We start from the raw sequence: 12,275 nt of genomic DNA, 5'->3' as shown, positions 1-12,275 counted from the left end.
GGGGGGGGGGCAGGAGCCCTTGTCCCACAGACGTCAGACTGTGGCCAGGTGGCGCTGCGAGAAAAACCGCCATCAACGCCCTCATCGCAGCCCTGGCGCTAAGTCGGTAGTTAGTTCAAAGAGAGCCGGCAGCTCTGTAAATTGGTAAATATGAACGTTGTTCTTCAGTCCTTCACGTCCGTGGAAATTCAAAACGCAACAGTAGCGTTCGATTGCGGCGTCTCTTCGAAGCGCGCGGTGCTGTCGGGTCTGCTTTTGTTTTCGCCATCGTTTTGGCAAGCGATCCAACAAGTACATCATGGCGGTTCGGTGTCGCGTGCGACTAGCGGAGAGAAGGAGGAGGAGGAATAAACATTTTATTCAAATGGCAAACTAAGGTTCCCGTGGTTGGAGCCCCTATTCCAGGGCCCCACTGGCTCGAGCGGCTCGCTTGGCCTGGTCCAAGGTTGCCTGCTGGCTTTCAAGTCCTGCCGGGTGAGTCGCACCTCCCACGACCTATCGAATTCGTTGCGTGTGATGAGTGGCGAGTTGCCCTCTGCTGGTCTTTGTCGGCAATTCCAAGTGATGTGAATGAGTGTTGGTGTGTCGCCACACCAAGGGCAGCGGTCAGCGTATTGGGACGGCCGCATTTTACTGAGTGTGTGTATGTTCGGATATGTGTTTGTTTGTAGGCGTCTCCAGTCCCTGGATTGCCAGCTTGTGAGTTTAGGGTGGGGTGGCGCCATTGTCTGCCGCGCCCGTCTTTGGCTCTCGAGGATATCTCGCGGCAGCGTAGGTACGAAGTAATCCGCCCGGGTCGGCATGTCCGCTGCTCGGAAAGTTAATGCTCGAGCCAAGCGGTCCGCCCGTTCGTTTCCACCTACACCTTCGTGAGCGGGGCACCATGTGATGCCGTGGTCTTCTTGGAGGTTGGATCCTAGTATGCGTAGGACGCTCTGGGGAAGGACGCCTCTGAGAAACAGTCGACAAGCCTCTTGTGAATCTGTGATAACGTGCGCAGATTGTCCGTTGCCCTCTGCTGCCCGGATGGCTAGTGCTATGGCCGCCGCTTCTGCTACGGCGATGCTCTTCGTGCGTATTGTCGCCGACGTGATCGCTTGGTTTCCATTGGTGACGATCGCTGCAAATGCTTTTTGCCTCGTTGGGTATGGGCTGGAATCTGTATAATAGGTGTCTGGGTTATTTCGTAACCGTTCCAGCGCCACCGCTCTTGCTCGTCTGCGGCCGGCATTAACCGTCGGGTGCATGTTTTTCGGGATCGGGGCGACGTGTATGTGTTCCCTAACTTCTCTGGGTATTTGACGAGTCTCCTCACCGCAGAACTGTGGTGCCAAGGGGTAGTGAAGCCTCTTTAGCAATGCTCTGCCTTGCATCGTCGAGTTGAGTCTTTCTCTCTGCGCGATCAATACGGCTGCAGCGTGTTCGTCGTATGTATTATAATTTCCCAAGCTTTCCAAGCGCTCTGTGTCAGTGCAGTCGGGGAGGCCCAATGCGGCTTTGTAGGCAATGCGTATGAGTATGTTGACCTGCTCTGCTTCCCATCTGCGTGTGAGTTGGTACGGGAGAGCATATGTAATGCGGCTAATGATGAAGGCATGTACCAGCCTCCTGGTGTCCTCCTTCCGTCATGCTCTCATTACTGCAGGTTACTCTCCTTATGAGTCTCGCTACGCTCCTGGTTGTGCGTTTAAGTTTTTTTATCGTTGACGACACGCTGCCCGTCTCCTCTATCAGCATTCCCAGCACCCTGAGCTCCGACACTTGTTTTATCTGGTTTCCGTTCAGCTCCAGGTCGAAAGTTCGGGAGCGCGTGCGGCGGGTGTTTTTGGGCCTGATTTGTATGAATTCAGATTTTTCCGGAGCGCATGTCATGCCTGCCCTCTTGGCGTATTCATCAATTGTGTCGACTGCTCTTTGTAGAGTTTCTTGTCGGTCTCCATAGGATCCTTTCGTCGCCCAAAGGGTGATGTCGTCGGCGTAGATGGCTAATCCAAGTTCTGTGTCTTCCTCCAACATTAGAGCCAATTTCCGCATCCCTATGTTGAATAGTAGGGGGGACAGTATGGAGCCCTGTGGAGTGCCCTTAATCGCTATGCGAGCCCTGTCGCCTCTTAGATGGCCCAGGCCTATGGACGCCGTTCTGTTGTTTAGAAAGCTTTGCACGTAGCTGTAGGTTCTCTCCCCACAGCCTATCTCTTGTAGGCCGGTCAATATAGTGTCATGAGATATATTGTCGAAGGCTTTCCGCAGGTCCAATGCAAGCAGGATTCTATTCATGCTTCCAGGTGGTGGGTTTAAAACTTCGTCCCGGAGGAGTAGGAAGACGTCCTGCGTAGAAATCCCCTGTCGGAAGCCAAACATGGAATTTGGTAGGAGATTGTTGTCCTCTAGGTACCTCCCAAGTCGTGCATGGATGACCTTCTCGAAAAGTTTACCCAGGCAAGAGGTTAACGATATTGGTCGGAGATTCTGGAGCGATTTTGGTTTTCCTGGCTTGGGTATTAGGATTATTTCTGCCTCCTTCCATTCAGGTGGTATAGATCCCCCTGTCTTCCAAATCGTGTCATTGAAGAACTTTGTTAGCTGCTCTAGGGTTTCGCTAGCTAAGTTTCTAATCATGGCGTTCGTGATACGATCCGGTCCGGGCGCAGTGTTCTTCTTAAACGATTGCGCTGCAGTGTACACTTCTGCGAGTGATATCGGCTCATCAAGGGCAGGGTTTGCCGGACCCATATAGGTTGTCATGGTTGTCCGTGTTGGCCTTTCTCCCAGGTACGTCTCTTGGAGCTCGCGAAGAAGGTCCGCGTCTGAGCCTGTGTAGTGATTAAGTATACGGCGGAGGGCGAGCGTGGTTTCTCTTCGTGTGTTAGCAGGAGTAAGCATATTACGAAGGAGTGCCCAAGTTTTCTTCGTGCTTAGATTTCCCCGAAGAGAGTCGCACAAGCTCCTCCAGTTAGCAGTGCACAGCTCTTGCGAATACGCATTGGCTGCCTCCGTGAGTTGCGCTATGCGCTCTCTGAGCTTTCGGTTGTGGCGCTGCTTCTTCCATCTTTTGGTGAGGCTGCGTCTTGCCTCCCATAAGTGAAGAAGATGGTTGTCGATGGCTGGGTTTTTCGGCGTTGTTTGAATTCGTTTAGTGGCTTGGTCCGCCGCCTCCCGTAAATACGTCGTCCAGTCTTTTATTGTATTGAGGTCCTGAACATCAGTCTGGCATTCCCTGAATTTCCTCCAATCCGTGAGGCGTGCTGTACCGGTCGGCTGCCTTATTTTTGCCGTTTGTATAGAGATGCTGAGGATGTAATGGTCGCTCCCGAGTGTCTCGTCTAGGTTAGTCCAAGTGACGCCTCGTTCATCACTTACGAAACATAGGTCAGGAGCCGTGTCTCTAGCCACGCTGTTTCCCAGTCTTGTGGGAGAGTCTGGTTGCGTGACGAGAATGAGATCATGAGCCTGTGTTGCCTTCAGTAAGCTGGTTCCTTTTGCCGAATCTCTTTTGTAGCCCCACTCTGTATGCCAGGCGTTGAAATCCCCTAGCAGTATTACTCTGTCACCTCGTCTCGCGCTGTTCATAGCGTGTGAGATAATGGGTGTAAAGTCCGCCTTGCGTTCTCGAGGAGAACTGTAGACATTCGCGACGATGTTCTTCGGGCGACCTCGCTTAACAAGCCATACTGTTGCTATTTGGTGTGCTATGTCAATTCCTGGTACAGTTTCTACGCTTACATCGAGATCCTTCCGAACCAAAATAGCCGTCCCCGTGTTGGTGTTTGTGTGAAGTGTGTATCCCAATACTGAGCGTTTTGGTGTGCCTGCTTCTTGCAAACATATGAGATCTGGCGCAATTGCGGCGGCTTGCACGAATTGTGCTAGCGCAGATTCTTTGTTGCGCAGGGAACGGCAGTTCCACTGCCATAACTCGAGATTCTCTTGGCGACGTGTGATGTGTCTAGCCATCATAGGGGCTCTCAAGTGTATCCGTGTCAGTCGTTGCCAATACCTTAGGACTGCGGCCTCCAGGGCTTGAGCTTCCCCGTTTTCTTGATTTTTTTACCCCTTTGATGGAGTCGTCGACGTATCTCTTAAGATTTCCCAGCTCCGCAAACAAAAGTTGGAGTTGGGTTCCTATGCTGTGTAGCTGTCCCTCCACATTTTGCGCTTTGGGGGGAGCTGGTTCTGTTGCACATGTTTGTATTTGTGTTTGTTGGCTTTGTGTGTTCTGGCTGATCGTCCTACTAGCCAAAAGTTGTTTGAGTGCTGCTACCTCTGCCTGTAGTGCGGCAAGACTGGATTTAAGTTGCTTGTTTTCTGCGATTATTCTTTGATATTCCTCGTGTTGTGTTATTGGGGTGGTCGTGTGAGATGCGACGTCAACCCATCTTACCGGCACAATTGCAGGTGGAGCTTGCTTCTGCTGTCCCACAGGTTCCGTGGTGGCTGTAATGGGAGTCTGCGATTCCTCTGCTTTTCGTCTCGGACTGTTTGTTCTTCTCTTCTTGGATTTTGACCTCGATCTTGGTTTGCGTGGTGGTGGAGACTTGGAGCAGGCTCGGGCTGCGTTTCGATCGTGGCGTGTAGGAGTACTGTGTCGGCTCGCCGATCGCGGCTTTCCGTCGTCGCTAAGCTCCGATTCCTCTTCATCTGATGAAAACCAGCGTAATTCCTTACGCTTAGGGCTAGGCGGGCGCTTTCGCGGTTGCCTGGCGGGGCGCTCTCGGCTGCTTCAGTCGCTGTGTACAGCTGCGGTCACCTGTGACGTGTTCTCCTCCGCACGAGGCACACTTTGGCACACACGCATGTCCGTCGGTCGGGTCTCTCGTTCCGCATATGCGGCAGACGCGAGCGTCCGGTTGAGGACACACATCTGTACGATGGCCCTTGCTGCAGCAGGTCTTGCACACTTGCACTGTGGCTCTATACGGGTGGCAGGCCAGTTCACCTCCGCAGTAATACACAAAGCGCGGGAGAGTCGGGCCACAGAAGGTGATCTTTGCACTCTTCGTTTCTCCCATCATGCGTGCTTGTATTATTTCCACACCTTGCGTTCGCACTCGCAAGTTGGCCATTAGCGTTTCAGCTGGGGTGCGGGATGGTATGCCGTGTATCGCTCCCATGAGGGCTTCTTCACCAGTCGCCGCGTACACGTTTACGGCATGTGTGCGACCGTTTATTGTGAGCGCGGTTATGCGACGAAGCCGCTCCGCCACTTCTTGCTTCGAGGTGGAAATGATGGCTATGTTCGATCCCGGTTTTATGCGTAACAGAAAGTGCTCACCTGTTACGGTGTGTTGGCAAGCTGCGGTGACTGCCGCTGCCATCTCCGGGGTAGTGATTGAGCGTAGTGGTAGGCCCTGGTGAGGCCTAATTACAATCTTAAAGTCGTCCTTTGGAAGCGGCGGGAGCTTGACCCCCTTTCTTCGTCGTGGTCTTGGTTGAGCTTCTTTTGTCTTCTCTTCTTCGGGTCTCTTCTGCCCTGTTTCTTTGCTCTTGCTTGCTGTTTTTTCTGTCGTAAGGTGAGAACGGTGTGCCAGTCGTCCTCTGATGTCGTTCGCTCAAAGGCTTCGGGTTGACTTGCCGTTGGCATGTTGCCCTGGGCCTTGCTTGTCGAAGGTCCGGCGAGGTCCATGTCCTCAACCAAGGTGGTAGTCGAGGTGCCTGCTGCTGGTGGTCGTGTGGAAGCAATGGCTTGTGGCTCCATTTCTCGTTCAGGCAGCTGCGTAGTGGTCGATGTGGCTCCCTAGACGCCGGCGGCGTCGGAGCTGCCGCGCCGAGATGGCGTTTCGTGCAGCTCGTCCTTTTCGAAGGTCACTCTTTTCCGAAGTCTGCGGTCCGTGCGTTTGTCCGAGGTCCACTTGTTTGGTGTCCAAATGCTCCCCTGAACTTCACGGATCGTTTGGTGTCACTTTTCCGATGGTTAGAGGCACTTTTCCAGCGAAAACACATGAAAAATGTGGAGCGCGACGTGAGCCACGCAGCGCTCGTATAGACGCTCGACGCGTTCAGCGGAGAGAAATTCACAGCTCTCTGTCTGAGTGTTAAATGTGCAAAACACACGCACTCGCTAGTTGTGGGCAAAGTTCCACAGCGAATTTGCCCTCCCTTCTCGCTCCGACAGGTGGCGCTACCTGTCTTGCGAAACTCCACAGTCTGACGTCTTTCGGGAAAATAGGGGCAAACGAGGCTTGGAGTGTGCCTGCCTGATCTACTATTTTCCTTCCTTCCTTCCTTGTTTCTTTCGCATTGCGCAATGTTTCCTCCTCTATCCTTCCTTCATGCCGGAAATTGGACCGTCATCCAGATGCTTAGCAGCAGGAAACTTCAGTTGCTACAGGCAACAACGAAGGTCACTCGTTCATACGCATAATGTGGAATAACAAGTCATCTCGATAAAAGACCACATTGCGGCATCAAAAACGCCTGGCAGCTGACAAAACCACGGTCAGAGACCATCAAGTATTGGAAAACGGCGCATGCAAATATGCCTGTGACCGCCGTACCTTCGAGGTCCGCATTTCTGTACACGCGCCGTCGCCGTTTTTTTTTTTTTTCTTGTGACGACAACGCCACCAAAATCAGCGTGTTGTAACAAGTTTTCTAAAAAAAAGCGCTAGCTTGAACCTATTTAATAGTGCCAAAGGCTGTGTCGTGCTCGTTGGAAGATCCTAGCAGACGAAAGATCTACAAGCGAGCTTGGTGCGCAAGCGCCGCTCCTGCTGATTTCGTTGCGTGACGCTGCTAGAATGCGCAGACGGTCCGTCAGTTCGCGGCCGCGCGCTAATACTAGAGTACAGTGAACAAGCAGATCGCTGTAGGTAGAGAATTTGACACTGTACGGTTTGCTTAAGTACTATATCGCCCGGGAAGTTCACTTGAAAGGGATATCGCCATTTACAAAAAAATCGTGGTTGACCGCTTCAATCACGTTTTTTTTTCTTTTTTTTGTACACCACTTGTTTTCACACCTTCCGTGAACTGTTTCTAAGGAAAAAATAGCTTCGGTTCATTTATGTTTTCAAGATAGCATACTGCAGTACTTAGGGTTAGTGAGCGCCCGAACAACGATGAAAGCATATGACTAAGAAGTGAAGGCGAGTATAGGCATGGTATAGTGAAGGCTGTGACAGTGTAACTTATGAAAACTCGCGGGAACGTTATTGCTTTCCTCAAAACGTTTCAGGAAAAGCTATTGCTATATGGGAAGTAAGTGCCATTCACCAACACGTCATACTTATGAAAATAACTTAATAGGGGCCACTCCTCCGGGCCACAGCAGATGAAAGTAAATTTCTGGGCTATTCAGAGTTTTCATTGGCGTGTTCTTGGAGGAAACCTAGATGGTTGAGACTCCTACTTGGCACTGAAAAAGTTAAAGCCGAAAGTGTGGTGATATTAAGGACTAGTGACAGCAACTAGCCCATCATCTTGATATCGCGATTCTAGGACACACCCCCATTTGCGGCTCTTCAGTCGCAACCACTCTAAGCACGTACTCTCACACGACGTGTATAACACCGATCCTTCTCAACTGCAGGTCTGTCGAGATTTCGCAAACTTCATGCGCATGGCGCTGCTGGTGATCATATGCGGAGGCATCGTGGTGCACTGTCGTGCTGTATCCCGACTACCCGATCACGGTCGAGCTCTTCCGCAGAATATTCCACATGGCCTGGTTCTCCCTCTGGCTGACGCCCATCGACGACCTCGAAGGTGAGCGCGCTCCGTGCGGCCTTTCCGCAGGGGAGCTTTCTTTACATCCACAGGCTTGCAGGAAGAAAGCGGGCAAGGGGGGAAGGGGCAATCCCCGCCAATCATCTAAGGGGGGCGCCAACTCTGCCCCATACATTTATTTACGCAGTACGATCTGTCCTGTCATTTTTTAATAATGTACAGGGCTTTGGCCACGCAGGTGTTTAGCGCAAATGGTGGCCGAGGACCCCTGGTGTTCCATTAGAAGAACTGTTTACTTCCCACATTTCCCTCAGGAAAGCAGAGGACCAAAGGCAGACCGCTTTCAGAATCACGGCACCGCTTCGTTTTCATTTTTGCGTCCATTGCGCAGATTGTTTTGTTTAGACTCGATCGACTGGGAGAGAGGTGCGGGGGGTGTGGGGGGGGGGGAAGAGAATGTGGTGAATCTTGCGTGCCCACGGCTAATGAAGAGCAGTACGCTCGCCTGTGTTTACACTTGTCAGTTTCGATCTGCACGGTCGCACGAGAGCATGTTACTGTTTTATGACGTCATCGTTGATGGAAGAAACTGCAATGAAAAGAATCGAGACTCAACCGTTTTCACGAGCATTTAAATACAGAAAGTTATTATTGCGCTCAGAAATGGGCCTCGATGTTTCCCGTGCATCGTACTACGAAGAAAAAAACATTTTTTCTGCACGACTTCTGACCACGTGGGCAATGCTTTAGAATTTGAGTTGTGGCAGTGGTTCTCGCTCCGTAGTCCGTACTGAACCTACGGGTATAGCCCTGCGCGGGGTCCACCATTAGAGGAGGGGGGGGGGGGCATGTTTTTGTTTGCGGCAGCGCCACCCCGCACCCATTGATCCAATCCGACAGAAAACACGTTTCGCAGTGTGTTCAAGAATTTTAATTGAGCGATGACAGGCTTCACACAACAGCATGCTTTAGGATCCCATTTTTCGGGGGGGGGGGGGGGTGTTGAAGGCTAGAAGCAAACATTTCGTGGAACGCAACGTGACGGTGGTTTTCAGCCGCCATTATCGTCAAAAACCTGGGTGGCCATAACTCTCCACTCAAAACAATGGCAGGACATGCCCGACTGAATTGATATATTGGACAGATCTAGCCCCCTTTAGTTGATTGAGGATGTAGGGGTAATGTTACAGTTGATACCTTACTTGCGTTTAAATGGGAACTTGATTAAAATAATTTATAACCTGAATAATTAGCATAGTCATTCAGTATTACTTCGACACAATAGATCATTGCTGGAAGACAGGCATCGAGTGGTGCTAGAGCAGGTAGCGAGCGTGCATCATTGAAGCATTTCTTTAAATTCAGGGAAAGCGTTGTTCTGTATACCCTGAAGATGGCTAAACGCACGGAAGGGGCAAGTTTTCTTATGTATATCGAAGTATGGTGAACAGTTCACGACATTTCACAAAGTGGCAGTTTTTACGTAGTGAACCAAATGCAGCGTCATAGCGTTTAGTATGATTACGAAGGGTCTCAAAAGAAGTTTCCCCTAAGAATCACGACAACAAAGTGCATGAGGCTACATGAGATAGTTTCAAATAAAGTTTATGTTTACAAGGGGAGTGTCAGCCACAGCCACTAATCGCGGTTGTGGTGAACCCTGAACGCACTTAAAAACGGTGCGCTGATCGCCACCGTACTGTCACCGAATGTTACATCCGGATGGTCCCTGAGGTGGGCTTATTGTCTAGACCTCAGCTTTAAAAACTGTGTATCCGTTACCAATGATTTCATCTTTAACCAGTTGCTCTGTGATCTCCGATGTCACTTACTCGGGCTTCAACGCGTTGTTCGACAATATACACAGCGAATCTGAATACGCGGCAGTACACGGCCATTCGATCTTTGCAGGAGAAACCAGGTGCGCCCAAATACCTCCGCCAGATCGCGACAAGGGATGTTTCGTCAGCAACTGTAAGTACGACCACAGCATATTTATTAATTCGGTAAGCGTACCTCAGCTGGCAAGTGCACTTCCCTTGCTTTTACTACGGCGGCATTGTATAGGTGAGTGAAGCAACTGTGACGGTGTTCGTAAAGTTAGAGAGCACCGCGCCACCTCGAAACAATAATTTTTATTGCGAAACAATTTCCTCAGCGAAGTCATTGAACAGGTAAGAATGAACATGTTCGAAAATTCAGTCGATCTACACTCTAAAGAAGTGTATAGCAGGATAAAGTACCTATAAGCAGACGAAGAACGTTGATCGATACATAATATTGGTGATTGCGAGGTGTTCTACGTATGTCCAATAACATGATCCAAATAATTGGGAGACCGTGGGCAAAACGCATTTGTTGGCGGCTGAAATTCCTATGAGTCGAACATAAATTGCGCGCTATTTTCAATGTTTTGGTTTGAATTTCGCCATCCAAAATAAACTTTTCGAAAGTAACACACTTCTTTCTCTTTATGGCGGTCAAGGCGCAAGGCTCATATTCACCTAATATAAATCTCGAAATGGATTGCATACTCTTCGTCTATGTTTTGTTTTGTAGTCGCTAAGTACTGCCATGCAGCAAAAAAAACGCGCAAGTGCCCTTTGCTCTAGTGTTGGAAAGTGCCACCTCGAAGTTTGTACAATAGTGTAAAAATCATTATTGATTGGACGATAGCACCTCTGGCCTGCTTCACATGTGTAATGTGAACATCAACCTTAACATTTTCTTTTTTCACACATTGAACGTGCAGGGCATGTGGCCCAAATGAAAATTGTGAATTGTGTTTTCGTAGGATCCAGGCTCACTGAATGTAAACCGTGGACTCTACGAAAACAGCTGCAGAAATATTACTTCATCTTGGTTCAATGAGCCCAAATTCTTACAAGATTCTTACAAAGACCTCTCGGCCACTCATATTTTCCACAGACGTGAAGTGCCAAGTAATTCTATGACCCTTCAAGCCTGCGCACTGTCACTGTCCTATTGCTTAATTGCCGCGTAGTACGACTTGTTGAAGTACTGATGATTGGGCGAGTTGGTTTGTCGCACTTGAAATGATAAAGTAAAAGCTCGTTAATTCGAACTCGGTTAATTCGAACTAACAGTTAATTGCAACTGACGCCCTCGTCCCGGCACAGCCCTCTGCCTTTATATGGCGGGAAACTCTCAATAATTCGAACGCGTCAGTATCCACAACGTTTAATTCGAACCGAGAGCCTCTCGTTTTCATTGCTCCTCGCATAAGTCGGTCGCAAAGTGATCACAATGTGTTGCAAAACCAAATCAAATTTACTAGAGAGGCAAATCAGCATTTCTCAGCATGTGAGAATTCGGACGCTGCGCAGGAGCTCTTGGGCAAGAACGATGCTCACTGGAGTCGCGACAGAAGAAGCGCAAGCAAATGCGTGTTACTGATTACTTTTAAATTTGATTGCGTTACCTCTGCCATTAAATAAACATGTTTCTGAGCATAAATCGCGTTTTTATTATTTTATATTAGGCCTCACTGCTCACATGAATGCATGTCCAGTGTATGTTTCTGGCATATCATTGACTGATCAATTAATTCTGTTCGCAGTTAGAGCTCCATTAACCTAATTTACGAAATCACCTGCCACAAACGTGTAGTAGCGCCTAGTTCAAGATAACGAGCCCAGAGGTGGCTTCTCTGTGTTCTGCCCGCTCATTCTAACTCCGCTTAATATGAACAATTTTATAATCCCCTTCGAGTTCGAATTAACGAGCTTTTACGTATATCCAAGTATGGCCGAAGTTCATGGGAAGATGCGAGCTGGAATAGATTAAACACTGGAGCGAACGCTTCGGCAAGTGGTGTTGGCTTGTTCAAGATGCAGCCTTGAAGATGACAAGACCGCCTGCCGAAACGTTGTCTCCAGCGACATCCCGTATTCAAGAATTTTGCATCTCTCGAGCTCGTACAGCGCATCACGGAAAATGAAGGAACGCATGAGCAGGCCAAACGAAACGACAAAGCACTCTGTCCATTTGCGTAGCCGGTTCGACCGTATCTTCATTTTTCGTGATGAGCTATATCAGTTCGAAGTTCAACTTGTTCAATTCGAAACTTATAGTGCTGTGGCGAACTAGTGATGTTTAATTACACGTTGTATTGTTATTTATAAAAATTCAACATTGAGCTCATGCGGTAGCTTAAAGAACAATAGTCATGCCTCTATTTTATAATTGCAGATTCGGACGAGAGTTGCCCAAATGCGGGTCTGTGGCCCTACGTGTTCGCGGTGATCTACTTTGCGCACCTGAAGCTGATCCTTCTCACGGTCCTGGTGGCGCTTTTCTAGTAAGGGAAGAACATTTATTGCTTCTTTGTGGAATTTGAAGCCAACGGCCGCAGTTACCGGGCCATTGATTCAACCGTCAGAAATTGTCGAGGCTTAGAATAACGAAAGCTGAGCTAGCTGATACGTATTCTTGTTAAAAAAGTGGGCGTACAAACACGAAGACTAGAGAGACTCAAGACACCGCAAACGCTGACTAGCAACTGAAAAAAGCTGCACAGCGGCGGAAAGACAAGGTAGGCACAAAGACTTACCTGCGCATGCCCAGGTAAGAGGCGATGCCAATCAATC

General features: G+C 49.4%; 1 protein-coding gene across 1 annotated transcript in view; it reads left to right on the top strand.

Moving 5' to 3' along the window:
* Positions 1-12,275, top strand: part of LOC119374469 (transient receptor potential cation channel subfamily M member 3-like) — a 58,492-nt gene that overhangs the window by 27,714 nt on the left and 18,503 nt on the right. Inside the window, 4 exon segments of the mRNA XM_037644577.2 lie at positions 7,529-7,600; positions 7,602-7,704; positions 9,577-9,639; positions 11,878-11,986. Of these exon segments, the coding sequence (XP_037500505.1) occupies positions 7,529-7,600; positions 7,602-7,704; positions 9,577-9,639; positions 11,878-11,986 (347 nt within the window).

The sequence above is a fragment of the Rhipicephalus sanguineus genome, chromosome 11 (genome assembly GCF_013339695.2).
Source record: "Rhipicephalus sanguineus isolate Rsan-2018 chromosome 11, BIME_Rsan_1.4, whole genome shotgun sequence".
In the NCBI taxonomy this organism is placed as follows: domain Eukaryota; kingdom Metazoa; phylum Arthropoda; class Arachnida; order Ixodida; family Ixodidae; genus Rhipicephalus; species Rhipicephalus sanguineus.
This window is presented reverse-complemented; position numbering and strand designations above follow the sequence as displayed.